The 18342-nt window shown below is 36.7% G+C and overlaps 1 protein-coding gene across 4 annotated transcripts in view; it reads right to left on the reverse strand.

The window, feature by feature from the left end:
- The window catches only part of LOC100026263 (acyl-coenzyme A synthetase ACSM5, mitochondrial), a 71960-nt gene that overhangs the window by 24575 nt on the left and 29043 nt on the right, over window positions 1-18342 (reverse strand). For all 4 annotated transcript variants that reach the window (XM_007498189.3, XM_007498188.3, XM_056806562.1 and 1 more), the window contains 4 exons: window positions 10852-11062; window positions 8229-8436; window positions 5353-5496; window positions 1006-1159 (listed from right to left, as the gene is read on the reverse strand). In XM_007498189.3, coding sequence (XP_007498251.2) covers window positions 1006-1159; window positions 5353-5496; window positions 8229-8436; window positions 10852-11062 — 717 coding nt within the window. The remainder of the gene's footprint in view (window positions 1-1005; window positions 1160-5352; window positions 5497-8228; window positions 8437-10851; window positions 11063-18342) is intronic.

The following is an 18342-nucleotide window of genomic DNA, read 5'->3' on the forward strand; positions in this document are numbered from 1 at the left end:
AGGACATACAAAGAGAATAATTAAGGGAGTCACTGTTCTCTAGCAAGCAGCACCTGATGGTTTATTACTGGCTGATGAAAGTGTTTTTCTTCAGTGTCTCAAGGTGTGGAAGGGATAGATTTGCATTAGTGGGGGGCTGATCTCACACTGACAAAATCAAGAACTGTTGAAATACTAAATTACCATCATATTACAAAAGAACTTAAAATATTTATTGATTAAGGATCATGAATATTCATATTTAAATAGCCTTTAAAAATAAATTCTTACCTTACATCTTACAATCACTATTGATTCTAGGGCAGAAGAATGATAAGGGCTAGGCAATAGGAGTTAAGTGACTTGCCTGGGGTCACACAGCTAGGAAGTATCTGAGGCTAGATTTGAACACAACACCTCCTGTCTCTGGGCCTGGCTTTCAATCCACTCAGCTACCTAGCTTCCCCTGACATAATTTTATGTTTGTAAAATGATCAGGCAACTAGGTGCTGCAGTGGATAAAGTGCTGGGTCTGGAATCAGGAAGACCTGGGTTCAAATATGACCTCAGATCCTTACTATGTGACCTTGTGCAAGTCACTTATTCTTGTTTGCCTCAGTTTTCTCATCTGTAAAATGAGTAGGAAAAGGAAATGGCAAACCAATCCAGTTTCTTTGCCAAGAAAATCCTATTTGGGATCATGAAGAGTCAGACAGAACTAAACAAAAACAACAACAAAAGTGATCTACATCTATTTTCTTAGTTGAGCCTCACAATAATTCTCGATATTATTATTGCCATATTTTTAGATGAGCAAGAAACTTAGGCAGGATTCAAACCCAGATCTTCCTATTTTCATGGATGTTGAATGTCCTATCCACTTCTCTATGGTGCTTAAGGACTTAGTTTACATTTTATCATGCTTTTTTCTCCAGGGCTCTTACAACTCAGTAAATCTGGTTATTCTGACTCCTTTTTCCAATCCATTTTAGCACATCCAACAATTTAAGTAACTATTGTTCTTACATTCAGGATAAGGCTGGTGTCAGTCTTTGGAAGCTCGTGGGTGAAGAGGCAGGCTCCTGTTATCCAAGTAGAGTATGAGCTCCAGGCAGTTTTGACCCAGCCTGTATCAGATGTGTTCCAAAAGATGTCAGAATTTGTTAAGTCCATGAACTTCCTGGTAACACAGAAGAGAGTTTTTGCTTTATAGCAGCACAGCTATAAGGACCATCATTTACAAGCTGTGTAACCTTGAGCAAGGTCCTTAACCTTTGTCTCATTTTCCTTAATTGTAAATGGAGATAATAATAGCACTTACCTTCCAGGATTGTGAGCATCAAATGAAGAAACATTTTTAAAGCACTTAGCACAGTGCCTGGTATGTAGTAGGCACTTAATAATTGATTATTTCTTTCCTTCTTTCTATCAAAGGATAATTCAGAGACCAAAGAAGAGCTAGGAGCACAATCAGTGTTCAGTAAATGCTTGTGGAGGAACCCCACAAATGAATAGTTCTTGGGGTGCAGGAAATGTCCTTTCATCTGAGAGTTACAATCATGACCCATCAGGCCTCAAACATGTTTTGCTTAATGCCACTTGAGGGGGGAAATGATTTAAATTTTATTTAAAAATTGATGGGCTCTGAAGTAACAGTATGTTTGAGTTGGAAAGGGACTTCAAATATTAATTTGAGTCTCCCTCTCCCCTTTCCAAGAGGGGGAAAACTGAGACCTATATAGAGGAACAGCCTTGTTCCAAATCATCATGTAATTAAACAGTGATTGTATATTTGGCAAGAATGCAGAATAAAAATTGGCTAATTGCATGTACACTTCTCTAACATGATGCTTAAATGGTGTATGACATTGAACTAGGTTCAGATCTTGCCTCAGACACTTCATATCTGCCTGAAGTTGGATGAGTCACTTAACTCCTCTAAGATATCAGTTTCCTTATTTGTAAAATGAAGAAGTTAGACAACTTCTAAATTTGGTCCTTTCTGGTCAAAATCTATGATCCTATGATTCTATGATAACATTGTTTTGGAGTGTTGGATTTGATAGCTTCAATATCTTTTCAGGTGCTGAAATATTGCTCCCCTCTTCTCCCCTAAGAATAGACTCAGACTATACATTAGAGGTCTCAGAAGTTTCTCCCAATTATGCTGATAAAAGTATTACATAAGTTTGGCACTATGATGCTGTTGGACAAATAAAGCATTGGCTAATGTATCTCCTGAAACTCTAGTGCATTCCAATATTCTAAAATAACACCAGCTATTTGGGAATTATTTAGTAAACACTCCAATAATGATAATGACCAAGAGTTTGAAAGTTTGAAGTCTTCCTGGTGAGAGATGAAGGGGCAGAAGGAAAAAGAGCAGGCTGGGAGGCAGAGCATCACTTGGAATAGCAGAGAGGACATCTTCAGTGGCATGTTGCAGTAATAATATCATTCCAAGCAATACTGGATGGGTTAGCAATAGTTAGGGTTAGGAATTGCAAGAAATCACCTGCCTATAAGGCAGGTAGGCGGTACAGTGGCTAGAATGCTGTACTTGGAGTCAGAATATTGGAGTTCTAATTCCAAATTATTTGCTTACTAGCTGGGTGACCCTAGATAAATATAAATTTTACTTCTGCATTGAGCACCTATTTCACTAGAGTGTTGTGAATATCAACTGAGATAACATATTTTTGTCCTTTATAAACCTAAAAGTTACATAATTTCTTCTTTTTTCTTTTTCTTCTTTCTTCTTCTTCTTCTTCTTCTTCTTCTTCTTCTTCTTCTTCTTCTTCTTCTTCTTCTTCTTCTTCTTCTTCTTCTTCTTCTTCTTCTTCTTCTTCTTCTTCTCCTTCCTCTTCCTTTTCCTCCTTTTCTCTTTCTTCTCTTCTTCCTCCTATTTTCCTTTCTTTTATTTTCCTTCTTTTCTATTATTCAATATGGAAAACCACAGTCCATTTCAGGGGAGTATCTCTACCTATTAAATGAGGAACATTTTGAATCCTAATTATTAATTACATGCCATAGATGTGCTTCCAAGGCAGCATGGACATGAAGCAGAAAGACTGCTAATGTCACCAATAATCATGGTTGATTACTAGAGTCCCATAGTTTATCTACTTATGACATCTTACATACATTAATGGTGTAGTGGTCCAAGGCTATAGTATTTGAATATATGCAAGTACTGAATTGTCAGTTTGGTACTGGGGAGAATGCAAAAGATAATTAACTATGTGAGGTTCCTAATGCTATCTCCCAAAAAGAGAAAGAAAAATATGTCTCTGACTTTGTGTTAAGGTCGAAGAAATTACTGCAGAGAGTCAAGATCAAGAGGCCAGGGCCAATGAGCCACATGAATTTAGCTTGAGCAGTCAGAAGGACTGTTCAGGCTGTCTTGCCATGAATTCACATATGTCTGTGTAAACAAGCTGCTAAAAACTGATATAGCTGATCAAACAAGTATAAGAATGTGTGAACAAAGACATGTACAAGGTAACCAAAAAATAGCCTTACAGAGTTTCAAACCATCTCAAATATAGGCCACTGGGACTAGAAAAGATCAGTTAGACTACTCTGGAGAATCTAAGAATCAGCATGATGAAAATTATTTGCAAGATGACTTCTCCTTAAGTGAATATGGACTTTGGCACCAGAGATTTTGCTTGGGGGAACAGAAAAAAGAGAAAATAGCACAATTCCAAATTATTTTTTCAAAATTATTAGATCATATTTCAATAATTCCAGCTCTACTGACTATATTACTATGAAAGAAAATTCTTTACTCTATTGTCTATCCTGAGTTAACACTAACTTAAGTACCTCACCAGATTGTGAAGACAGGATTATCTCTCCTTTGTCTACCTTTTGATTGAATCAATACAAGCTTGAATTAGGTGGAGGAACTTTCAAACCACTTAGTGAATTCACACCCTCAGAAACTTTATCAGCCAGGATATTCACTTTCTTCAGAAAGTGAATTTTAGAAAATTCACACCCTTAGATGATAACTTAACCTTCGTAATGTGAGAGCTTAAAGTTTCAGAATGTGAGAAGTTGATACCACAGACACTTCCCCCTTGGGCAGTGCTAGACAATTCGGAAACTGTGATTGGCCCCTTTGAAGAGGGGAAGGGACAAGGAGTCACCATAAAAGCCATGAAATCCTTCAGCTTGAGGAGATTGTCTTTGAGAAGATAGTCTGAAGAGATTGTCTTCTGGAGACAGTCTTCTGATCTTTTGACTGGGGAGAGTCTTTGAGGGAGCTTTGCTGGAGACTGTGACTTGAATTGTGGTTTTGGAGCTCAGCTTCAACTTATACTCTGATTCCTGGACTACTTCCTTGGGTGAGTGAAAGGCTGACTCCTTTCCTAGTTTCCTAAGAGACTAGCTTCCATTTTGGAGGTGGTTACATGGTTCCTTACTATGGGCCCTCCTGACTGAGGACTAGTATAGGTATTTTCTCTAACCTCTTTCACATTTCTCTACTTTATTGTTTCCCCTGTATTTTGGTAAAATAAACTTCTGACTTGAGATATAATAATTTCAGCAACCATGTTATTTCATATAATTTAAGTCCAACCATTAAATTTAACCTTTACAACTGCATCTATCTTTCCTTGAGCAGATCATTATTACAATCTATGCAACACATTATAAATATATGCATTTTGGCAGAGATATGACAAAAAGTCGTCTATTTAATGACACTACAAGAAAGGGCTTGGATTTAGGTATCTATAAAGTCCCTTCTTGACCTTTCATTCTATTAGTCTAATGTATCATCAATCCTACTGACACAGGGTAATGTATGACCAGCAGGCAGGATGAGCAAAAGGTAGCTTTCAGGCTTCACTGACTAAAAATTGACTTTCATAGTTAATCCAAAACTAGCATCTATACTATTTGGACAGATTATAGACAGGTTTATACAAAGGTACCATTGTTATGTTGACATCAATATCTACTCATTGATGGCTCACACCAGTCTTCCTCTTGGCCCTTTCAAATGGGTTTTCCTCCCAGTTATATTGTCTTTCTTAGATATGGAGACTTAATTTTTATTTTCATAGCATCAAAGACCTAGAGTTCAAAGGGACCTCAGAAGCCATCTTGTCTAATTTCCTTATTTTTAATGATTAACACCTCCCCCCAATAACCAGGCAAATTAAGTAAATTGTCAAAGTGTATATAGACAGGACATCAGAGATGGGACATAAAAAGCAGGTATTCTCATTTCAGAGTCAACTTCTTTTTCTATTCTATCACAAAATTGTTGATCTACCATTGATGACTTCAATTAAACTGTCACTGGGGTTATCACTATCCTGATATTCGGCTGCCAATACATTCTTCTATATACTATACCGTGCACAGATAGAAAAGCCTACTCCATAGCCGATTTGAGTGTGTTCTAGCATCTTAGGTGCACCTGAGGTGCCACTGGTGAAATAGATGACCGATGGGTCTTGACTCTTGGTCTTTACACAATTGTGCTCTTCAGGGGCAGCTCTAAAAAATTAAAAAAAAAATAATTACACATATCCATTCAAATCACACTAACCCTCTCCTCATCTCTCAGGTAATTTAAAAGTATTTGCTATACAAAAACCTTGGGGAGTTTGAGTTCTGGGTGCTTTGCAATGCAAACCTAAAACAGAGCCATCCTTTACCTGAAAGGTCACTTAGTTACCTGAGAATAAATCATATTTCTGTTCTAAGACCCTCCCTTTGGGTAAATGTTCCCACCTACAACTATTTGTGTAAACAGGCCTTATATAGAAATTTATATAGAAATTTCATTCCTCCTTTGATTAGAGTTGCTTGTTATGACCTTTGATCATTCACCCAACAATAGGCTAGATTGGATCTTAAAAATGAGAAACCGACACCAAGATTTATATTTGCCCCCAAGGTGTTATAAACTCATAAATTCTGTGTTGAAATCATCTCCAAGTTTAATAGACTCAAGTAATTCTTCAAAGAACACCCACGACCTCTGCCCCATTATTTCCATTCCAAATTTCTCTCTCACTGCTTCCTTATATGAGCTCACTGCTCCATCCATTTTTTAATTTTCATAAAGTTTTAGTTTATATTGACATAGTTTGTTTTCACATAATTTTTATTTATACAATACTATATACAGTAGATGGAAGTGTAAACTGATCCAATCATCATTCTGGGGTGGTAGGGAGGAAATTGTTGTTTTGGAGGAATTATGAAATGGTGCATATCCTTTGCCCAGAGTACTGGGCATATGCCACAAAGGAGTCAAAGAGAGATAGAAAGAATATATATATATATATATATATATATATATATGTATGTATATATATATACATGTATATACACATATATGTATATATGTGTATATACATGTATATACACATATATGTATATATGTATGTATATATACATGTATATACACATATATGTATATATAAATGCATGTGTTTTTGGTTATATGTGTATATGTGCAAGTACATATATATTTGTAAACACTTTTTGTGGTAACAAAAATACAGTGGATACCCATAAATTAGGGAATAACTGAACTAATAACAATAATAGCCTTATATAGTACTTTAAGATTTGCAAAACATTTTATAAATATTATCTAGTTTTGCCACATTTTATCTCATTTGATCCTATGATATACAATTCTAAGCCAGGTGACTCAGTGGATAGAGCACTGGGCTTGGAGATAAAAAAAAAAATATGAGTTCAAGTCCAGCCTGAGACACTTACTGGCTGTGGGTCCTTGGGCACTTAAGCTCTGTTTGTTTTAATCCACTGGAGAAGGAAATAGCAAACCATTTCAGTATCTTTGCCAAAAGCATGGTCCGCAGGGCCAGGAAGAGTTAGACATGGCTGAGCAACTGAAGGACAACAATGAAATCTGAATCTAATGAAATATTATGATACAAAGGTACAATAGATGGATTTCAGGAAAACAAAGGAAGTCTTCCATGAACCGGTCCAGAGGAAAGTAAATAGGAGAACAATATAAACATGGCTACAATGATATAAATGAAAGTAACACTGAAAGTGACTAAACCCTGACTAATCTTGATTTCAGAGAATAAATGAGGAAATTATATCTTCCTCCTATCAGGAGAGTGATGGACTACAGGTGTGGAATGTTGTATCATTCTGTCAGACAATAGTCACTATTGATTCATTTGGCTCAGCTGTTTTTATTTGTTGGAGGGGTATATAAGGACTTAATGGTGCTGTCAAAACAAAGAAACGAGACCTAAGACACATCTCATCCCCCTCCCTACCCAGGGCAGTATTTAGTAGAAATCTGAAAACAGGACCTCCAGCATTGCTGAGTTATCTTCATTCAACTGAAAAGGTGTTTTAAAGTGCCGGTTAGGCAGGAGGGATTTAAAGCCAAGAAGTAAAACCATGACATAGTCTCTGCCTTGAGGGAGCTTCTTCCTATTTCCTTACACTCCCAATATCTCTCTAATCAGATATACCAGTAATTATAAAAAGGGCTAGAGAATCTCATCGTGGGATGGTAGACTTTTTTTTTTTTTATCTGTAACATTAATGCATTATTCTCCTGCACATTCTCAACATATCTACCAAATTATAATTGCTGTTCCTCATTCAAAACATTCCATTATCCATCTCTGGATCTAAGCATAGACTATCTGCCAACCATGAAATATTGTCCCCCTTCACCTCTGCCTCTAAGAACCCTTTGCTCCCTTCAAGACAAAGTTCAAGGGTCTCTTTCTCCAAGAGATCCTTCCTCCAGTAGCACATAAGCTCCTTGAGGGCAGGGTTACTTTCCTTTCCTATTTTGGTGGTCTCTGAATCCTCCCTAATTGGCATGTAATTGACACTTGACAAATGATGATTGAATTAAATTGAATTGTCGATCATACCTAATCATATCCTTCTCAGTATTATCGAGCTTAAGTAGTCATTTCATTGAGGGAATTCATTCTGCTGAGAACTAGTCCTGGAGTGTTAAGCAAGTCTACTTGCCCAAGTAAAATGTTTGCTTTCTGGGCTTTGTATCTAAAATGCAGGTAAATGTGTTTGGAGAAAGATGGTTGGACTAGATGAGCTCCAAGGTCCTTTTTTCATTTTAATATTCTACAATAAACAAAGAAAATCGGCTACTTGTTCTCATTTTCTTTTCCTTTCATTTTTAAATTTATTTTTGGCTTCGTTATGTTTTCATCTTGAGGTCAGATTACTCCCTCAAAGAGGGCACAACTCACTGGCATAGTTCTCTGAAGTTCAGCCAGCCCTGTCGACTACTTCCAGAGACAAGCACCTTTGTTCGGAGGGAAGGACAGTCAGCACTAATGGCATCCACCTGAGGTGCTAAGGAGTCGATGGTAACGATGGCCTTGGCACCAGATGCCTGTAGCCGGTATTGGATGTCCTTCATAGTTAGCTGAGAGATTCCAGGGATGATAATAATCCCTGAAAAAAAATGGGACAAGAGAATGAAAACGTAGAGTTAATTTTAATTTTCAATGAACCAAAGGAACATCATGGCGTAGTTTGCACAGCACTGGGTTGAAGTTAGAAGACTTGAATTTAAATCCCAATCCTGCAATTTATTGAATGAATTTGGTCAAGTGACTCCCCTTTACTAAGGTCCAGTTTCCTCATCTACAAAATGACACAGTTGTATTAACTCCTCCCTAATTTTTTCTGCCTCTAGTGCCTATGATCCTAAATGCCAGAAGAGATTTGGAGGTGATTCTGGTATTTTTTCTAATCTAGATCAACACTTTGAGATCAAACATCAGTAGGAATTTATGTTCTCACTTGAGACAGCTGGGTTGGGTAGAGCATTTGACTTGGAGTCAGGAAGATTTGAGTTATATCTAGACTCAGACACTTACTAGCTGTGTGATTCTGGGCAAGTCGCTTAAGCTCTGTTGCCCCGGTTCCTCATTATAACATGAGAATAATGATATTACCTACCCACCAAGATTTTTGTGAGGATCAAATGAAATGATAATTGTAAAGTGCTTAGCATAATGGCTGGCACATTGTAAGCACTATATAAATGCTAGTTATTATTATAGTTGTATTTTCCCATTTTGAATAATATTGAGTGGTAGGGGTGCCATAACATCAGCAATTGTCTATCAATACTTCCTCCTTTCCTAGAAAGTAGCTTTGTTCAGAGGAGATGAGTCAGTTGGTATCACAGAGATAAATTATAAATCACAGATTCAAGATTTCATTAATTAACACACTCTACTGACACAAATCTCAACTAATCCACCCTTCACACAGCTGGCAAAACACAGGTCTGGCCATGTTATTCCTTATGAAATGAAGTCTTAGTGTCTTCCCATCAATTCTAGGAACAGAAGTGAAGTCCTCTGTTTTGACACGTGAAACCATTAACATCCTCATCTCACCTCTTCTTTCCAGCCTTATTATCCATTTCATTATTTGATCCACAAAATACTTTGATACTTTTGATTCTTCATTCATTTTGACTTGAAACGTGTTCATCAAAAACAGGATTCCACATCCACCTCTCTGCATTTACCCTGAGTACATTCCTTACTGACCTCTGCTTCAGAATCACTCATTTACTTCAAGATTCAGATCAAGTGCCACCTTCTACATATTTTCCCCTTCATTTCCCTAGATATTAGTGCCATTCCATCTCCAATGGTGCTAATGACTAAGGTGATCTGGAAGGAATTTATATAGAAGGTGGTTCTTTTATATACAAAGAAACTTTTGGGATTCTCTCTCTCTCTCTCTCTCTCTCTCTCTCTCTCTCTCTCTCTCTCTCTCTCTCTCTCTGTCTCTCTCTCTCTCTCTCTCTTTTTCTCTCCTGCCACCCATATATGCATTGTGTTGTTATTGTTACTGTTATTTCAACTTGTTCGGCTCTTTATGACCCTATTTGAGGTTTTCTTGGCAAAAATACTAGAGTGATTTGCCATTTCCTTCTCTGTATCATTTTACAGATGAGGAAACTGAGGCAAACAAGGTTAAGCAACATGCCACAAAAAATGTCTAAGGAAGATATGTCTTCTTGATTCTAGGCTTGGTACTATATCTCCTGTGTCACCTAGACTATATACATATACATGTATACATATATGTAGTCTTTGAAATAATATTTTTTATTTCTCAAAACATAATATACATATATGTGGGTATATTTGTATATGTGGGTTTCATATATGTCAGTTTTCTGGGCCGATGAAGATAATGACCCCATTAGTAGCCTCTTCACTTTCCTACAGAAGAAGCTCATGGAAAGCTCAAAAACCCCTGTCAGAGAAAGACTTTGTTTAATATCAATGTTATATGTTTGTGTCTATATATATATATACATATATATATATATATATATATATATGCATGTGTATGTGAATGTGTATGCAGCTAGCTGGTGCAATGGATAGAGTATTGGGCCTAGATAGGAAGACTGAGTTCAAATCTGATCTCAGACACTTTCACTGGGCAAGTCACTTAACCCTGTTTGCCTTCATTTCCTTATCTGTCAAATGAGCTAGAGAAGAAAATGGAAAGCCACTCCCAAATCTTTGCCAAGAAAACTCTAAATGGGGTCATGAAGGTGACATATGACTAAAAAACAAATGAACAACGACATACATATATATTAAATATATATTAAATAATATATAATACAATTACACAGTATTATGTACCTATACAATATTGATATACTTCTTTACTCTAGAACATCTCAGTAGTTGCTCAGAATAGGGGAATGAGTACAGCAAATAACTTCTCCCACTCTAATCCCACACATTTCTACTTCCTTCCTAACACCTCGTCTTAGAAGGACTGGTCCTTCAATCTTCCATGAGTTGTAAGGAACCGTTCACTGACCTGTTCTCATACAAGCCACATTCACCAACCACCATTCCGGGATCCTGGGGAGAATCACCAGCAGTCGGTCTCCTGGCCTCAGGTTGCATACTCTTGAGAGAACATTGGCTGCCTTCCTGGATTGGATCCCCAGTTCTTCAAAACTCCATTTTACCTCATCCCCCTGTCCATTGATCCACCAGAAAGCAGGATTTGGGGGCCTTTTTCCAGTCTGGGCAATGATGAAGAATGGGAAAATAATAGCATCTGTTAGCCAAAGATAACTTTCTCTCTTGTGGTATCAAGTTTTAGTTGGGAGCCCAAGGTAAAAATTTCCCAAGTTTGGATTGAGCTAGCCCTTAGAAATGCCCTCACAATGCATGACAAGTTTGAAGAGTTGCTTCACGCAGTTCCAGACACTATGAGAGTTACTTGGGTGATTATTACACTTCTGTCTGAGTTTTTGTCCTCTTTATATCCAATAACCTGCTATTAGATCTTCTGTGGGCCTTTCTCTTCTTCCCACCAAAAGGTTAGTAGACTTCAAGGGAAGTTAACCACATCCCTGAGTCCAAACTATAACAGCAGCTGGAAATTCTAAGCCTTGTTGGAGTACTAAGAGCTATCTTCCTCCAGACCCTTAAATATATAGATAAAAATTCCACCCCAACAATAAACACTAAGAAATTAATCAGACTTTTAGGCTCTTACTAATCAATTTGATTGATTGATCTTCTTAAAGTTCAGATTTGACCATATTACTACCTAATTCAGTGAATCCCCTATAGTTATTCCCTATAGCCATCAGTATCAAATATAAAATCCTCTGTTTAGCATTTAAAGCCCTGCTCCACCTCCTCTGGTAACTCTTGCTGAGAGAGAACTTCTGAATTGGTGTCTCTGTGTTGGAGGATTTTCTTCATTGGAGGTCTTTTGCTTTGGAGACTGAGACTCTCCGGCTCCTCTGGCCAGAAATTGGAACTTTGTGGGGAGCAAGCTAGATTTCTTCAGAGCAGATTATGAGTGGTAGGCTAGATAATTCCCCTATCACCTTCCTGCATTTCCCTCTTTACTATCTCCACCCTGCACAGACTCATGACTTAAGAGTTAATTTTATAGTGACCACAATAATTTTTAAAAATTCTTATATTTGTCAAATCCATTTTTAATTATTACAAATCATAATTTTCCTCTCCACAAAAGCACATGGCTTAATGGGTAGGATATATGCCTAGACATTTATGATCCTAAGATCTGTTGTGATATAATAGAATGTTGGATTTGGGTAAGGAGCCCTGAGTTTGAATTCTGGCTCCTTTACTATCAATGTGACTGTAGTAAAATTACTTAGTCTGTTTGGGTTTCATGTTCTTCACCTATAAAATGAAGGATTTTGACTACTGATTCTCCAAGGACCCTTCTAGCTCCAAATCATGCCCTCAGATGAGCTTGAATAAGGAAGGGTATGGTCATTGTGAAGAAGAGAGAAGAGATATATAACTGAAAGGAAGAGAGGTCGATGGTCCTGGTCCTTTGGAAGTTATAGGTCATGCATATTCACCCCTCCCACAAGAATTAGAAGAGTAAGTAATGAAGAAAAATGGCAATTATCTCACTGTTTGAGAAAACTACTCTTGCCTGGCATATTCTTTATTCTTGCTGTCCAGGAACAAAGGGTCAATGTTCTCTGCTGGGTCTTGTCCAAAGAACAAATGGACATTGTCAGTGTACAAACCTTGAACCCTATCTAAGTAGAATCTATGAGTCTGATATTTTGGAGGTTTTTTCCAGGTAAGAAAATCAATTTATTGGTCAGGCTAGTAATAATAAATTAATGGTCTATGATCCTCTTGGCAATCAAAGATGAGGAAATTCCCTCATGCAGATCCATTAAGCCCTTTCCTTGGACATCCTAAGATATTTCTAATTGGTGAATAGCAAACGGTCCATCAAAACTCTATGAATCCAGTATTTTGGAGGTCAAGGACAATTTCTTTTTCTGGACCCTACTATTTGTGAACAGCTCAAAGTGGCAAAGCAAAGTGTTAATCTCAGTGCAGCGGCAAAACAAAGTGATAATCTCAGTGCAGAAGCTAATTCATTTTTAAACCTCTACCTCAGGGTTCCTGGTCTAAGGTTCAAAAAACTATTGGGGAGATACTATCAGAATCCTGCAACTTGGACTTCTGCGTAAGCATGGCGGCAGTCTAGACATGGGGCGCTTCCCCTCCTCAGACCCACAGATATAGGTGACATAAAAAGACCCCAAAAAACCATTCTCCTAAGAACAAGGGGACTCTACAGCAGGGCACAGCATTGAAGGTACACGGGATTTGGAAATTTCCATACTATAAGGGAGTGAAAAAGCTTCCACCCAAACTTGAGCTGATCTACCCTCCCCCACCCCACCTACAGAGCCAGAGTTAGAGCCAGCATGCTCCAGAATCAGTGAGTGAGTGAGGGGCACCTCTGGAATGAGCAAGGGGCAGCTCTAGGTCTTGGGAGCTGACTAAGATCACCAAGGACCTACCCCTGAGAGCAGGTACACTTGAAACCCCAGCGGACGGGGGAGTGCAGACCTTGGGCACCCCTGAGAAGGTAGTGCAGCTGTGGAGATTTGAGAGCTTGTCTCAGGCAAAATCCTTGCTCCTTAGTTCCATACACAGAGAGTCTGCCCTCCTCACCCAGATTTCTGACTGGAAAGGGAAGGAAAAACAACCATAGTGATGGCAAACAGTGCCCAAGAACAACTTCCCAACACCAAGAAAAACAAGAAGAAGGGATTAACCTTGGATAATTTTTCCGGAGGAAAAATACAGACTACAGAGGAAATAGCAGAAGAAGAAATCCAAATAAATGCTCCAAAACCTTCCCCCCCCAAAAAAAGGAAATTGTCCACAAGCTTTGGAAGAATTTAAATTGGAGCTTATCAAAAAGATGGAAGCCTTCTGACAAGATAAGTGGGAAATGGTTCAAAAAGAAAATCAAGAAATTATAGCACAAAACCAAAGACTATAGCTGGAAATTAAAAGGTTAAAGCAGAAAACCAGACCTTAAGGACCAGAATTGAGCAACCAGAAACCAATGATCTTACAAAACAGCAAGAATTAATAAAGCAAAGTCAAAAGACTGACAAAATAGAAGAAAACATAAAATGTCTCACTGACAAGGTGACAGATCAGGAAAACAGAAGAAGGAGAGACAATTTGAGAATCTTTGGTCTACCTGAAAAAACAGAAATAAACAGAAATCTTGACATCATACTACAAGAAATCATCCAAGAAAACTGCCCTGATGTTCTTGAACAAGGGAGCAAAACAGACATTGAAAGAGTTCATAGAACACCCACTATACTAAATCCCCAAAAGACAACTTCCAGGAATATAATTGCCAAATTCCAGAGCTTTCAAGCTAAGGAGAGAATTCTACAAGAAGCCAAAAAGAGGCAATTCAGATAGCAAGAAACACTAATCAGGATCACACAAGGCTTGGCAGCTTCTACACTAAAGGACCACAAGGCCTGAAACATGATATTCAGAAAGACAAGAGAACTGGGTCTATAACCAAGAATCACCTATCCATCAAAACTGACTATATACTTCTAGAGGAGAGTATGGGCATTAAACAAAATAGAAGATTTCCAAGTATTTGTAAAGAAAAGACCAGAACTAAGTGGAAAGTTTAATATCCAAACACAAAGAGCAAGAGAAACATGAAAAGGTAAATTAGAAAAAGAGGGAAAAGGAAAAAAACGTTTTTTCTTTTTATTCAAACTCTCTTCTTTAAGGGCTACAATTAGATCAAATCATATCTATTAATATATGGGGAAAATGTTATTTGTAACTCTCAAAAACTGTATTCATTATAATAGTAATTAGAAGAATCACTCATAGGAAAAGATTGGGGAATTAAGGGATATAAGATGTTATGCAAAAAAAAAAAGAGGGGGGAATCAAAGAGGGTACCAAGAGATACTTGAAGAAATAAAATAAATAGAATAATCTTTTTCACACAAAGATACACATTGGAAGGGGAAGGGAAGAATATTCTTATAAGGAGAGGAAGAGAGTGCTGATAGATAATACTCAATCCTTACTCTCAGTGAAATCAGCTCTGAGAGGGTAAATCATCTAGATCCATTGGGATCTTGAATTCTATCTTATCCTACAGGGTAAGGAAGAAGGTAAAACTAAGGGGGGTAGGGGGAAGGGAGTACAAAAAGGGAGGAAAGGAGAGGGGGGAAGGAACATAACAAACCCTAATAAAACAAGAAGGGAACAAAAAGGGAGGGACCAGAAAGGGAAGCATATCAAGGGAGGGGATTAGGGGGATTGATTAAAAGTAAACTACGGATTTAAAAGGATATAGCAAAAGAAGAAAGGACAGAACTAGGAAAGGATATCAAAATGCTAGGGAATTCACAAGTGACAATCATAACTTTGAACATGAATGGGATGAACTCACACATAAAACATAGACAAATAGGAGAGTGGATTAGAATCCAAAACCCTACCATATGTTGTCTACAAGAAACACACGTGAGGTGGGTAGATACTCACAAGGTCAGAATTAAAGGTGGGAGAAAGACCTACTGGGCCTCAACTGATAGAAAGAAGGGAGGAGTTGCAATCACGATATCTGACAAAGCCAAAATAAAAATAGATCTGATTAAAAGGGATAGGGAAGGTAAATACATACTGATAAAAGGGAGTATAGACAATTAGGAAATATCACTAATCAACTTGTATGCACCAAATGGTATAGCACCCAAATTTCTAATGAAAAACTAATAGAATTGAAGTAGGAAATAGATAGTAAAATTATACTAGTGGGAGACCTGAACCTACCACTATCAAATTTAGATAAATCAAATCAAAAAAATAAATAAAAAAGAGGTAAAAAAGGTGAATGAAATCTTAGAAAAATTATAGTTAATAGATATATGGAGAAAAATAAATAGGGACAAAAAGGAATACACCTTTTCAGCAGCACATGGTACATTCACAAAGATTGATCATATACTACATCATAAAAACATGGCATACAAATACAGAAAAGCAGAAATAATAAATGCAACCTTTTCAGATGATAAGGCAATAAAAATAATGATCAGTAAGGGTACATGGAGAGCCAAATCAAAAATTTATTGGAAATTAAACATATGATTCTCCAAAATTGGTTAGTTAGAAAATAAATCATAGAAACAATTAATAATTTCATTGAAGAAAATGACAATGATGAGACATCCTTCAAAATCTATGCAATGCAGCCAAAGCAGTACTCAGGGGAAAATTTATATCCATGAATTTATATATTAACAAATTAGGGAGGGAAGAGGTCAATGATTTGGACATGCAAATCCAAAAACTTGAAAGTGAATAAATTAAAAATCCCCATAAGAAAACCAAATTAGAGATCCTAAAAATTAAGGGAGAAATTAATAAAATTGAAAGTGATCAAACTATTGAACTAATAAATAAGACTAGAAGCTGGTATTTTGAAAAAACAAACAAAATAGACAATGTACTGGTCAATCTAATATAAAAAAGGAAAGAAGAAAATCAAATTAACAGCATCAAGGATGAAAAGGGGGACCTCACCTCCAATGAAGAGCAAATTAAAGCAATCATTAAAAAATATATTGCCCAATTATATGGCAATAAACATGCCAATCTAAGTGACATGGATGAATATTTACAAAAATATAAATTACCTACATTAACAGAAGAAGAAATAGAATTTTTAAATAATCCCATATCAGAAAAAGAAATTGAACAGGCCATCAAAGAACTCCCTAAGAAAAAAATCCCCAGAGACTGATGGATTCACCAGTGAATCTTATCAAACATTCAAAGAACAACTAACCCCAATACTATACAAACTATTCAATATAATAAGCAAACAGGGAGTTGACCAAATTCCTTTTATGACACAAATATGGTACTTATTCCAAAGCTAGGCAGGTCAAAAATGGAGAAAGAAAACTACAGATCAATCACCTTAATAAACATAGATGCAAATATCTTAAATAGGATACTAGCAAAAAGACTCCAGCAAGTGATCAGGAAGGTTATTCACTATGATCAGGTGGGATTTATATCAGGAATGCAAGGATGGTTAAATATCAGGAAAACCATCCACATAATTGACCATATCAAGAAGGAAACCAACAAAAATCACATGATTATGTCAATAGATGCAGAAAAAGCTTTTGACAAATACAACATTCATTCCTATTGAAAACACTATAAAGTATAGGAATAGAAAGGTCTTTCCTAAAAATAATAAATTATATCTATCTAAAACCATCACTGTACATCATCTGCAATGAGGATAAACTAGATGCCTTCCCAATAAGATCAGGAGTGAAACAAGGATGCCCATTATCACCTTTATTATTTAACATTGTACTAGAAACACTAGCAGTAGCAATTAGAGAAGAAAAAGAAATTGAATGTATTAAAATTGGCAATGAAGAGACTAAGCTATCACACTTTGCAGATGATATGATGGTCTGCTTAAAGAATCTTAGAGAATCAACTAAAAAGCTAGTCGAAATAGTCAACAACTTTGGCAAAGTTGCAGGATACCAAATAAACCCACATAAGTCATCAGCATTTCTATTTATTGCCAACACATCTCAGCAGCAGGAATTAGAAAGAGAAATTCCATTCAAAATCACCCTTGACAATATAAAATACTTAGGAATCTATCTGCTGAGACAAACACAGGAACTCTATGAACACAACTACAAAACACTTTCCACACAACTAAAACAAGATCTGAACAATTGGAAAAACATTAACTGCTCATGGGCAGCATGAGCTAACATAATAAAAATGAACATCCTACCCAAACTTATCTATCTATTTAGTGCCATACCCATCGAATTTCCAAAAAACTATTTACTGAATTAGAAAAAACCATAACAAAGTTCATTTGGAAGAACAAAAGATCAAGGATATCCAGGGAAATAATGAAAAAATACAAAAGAAGGTGGCCTTGCAGTACCAGATCTCAAACTATACTATAAAGCAGTGATCATGTAAACAATATGGTACTGGCTAAGAGACAGAAAGGAGGATCAGTGGAATAGACTTGGGGTAAGTGACCTTAGCAAGACAGTCTATGAGAAGCCCAAAGATCCCAGATTTTGGGACAAAAATCAACTATTTGATAAAAACTGCTGGGAAAATTGGAAGGCAGTATGGGAGAGAGTAAGCTTGGATCAACACCTCACACCCTACACCAAGATAAACTCAGAATGGGTGAATGACTTAAACATAAAGAAGGAAAGTATAAGTAAATTATGTGAACATTGAATTGTATACAAGTCAGACTTTTGGGAAGGGAAAGACTTTAAAACCAAGCAAGACTTAGAAAGAATCACAAAATAAAAAATAAATTATTTTGACAACATCAAATTAAAAAGCTTTTGTACAAACAAAACCAATGTAACCAAAATGAGAAGGGAAATAACAAACTGGGAAACAATCTTCATAACAAAAATCT

This window comes from Monodelphis domestica, chromosome 7 (genome assembly GCF_027887165.1).
Source record: "Monodelphis domestica isolate mMonDom1 chromosome 7, mMonDom1.pri, whole genome shotgun sequence".
Classification (NCBI taxonomy): Eukaryota; Metazoa; Chordata; class Mammalia; order Didelphimorphia; family Didelphidae; genus Monodelphis; species Monodelphis domestica.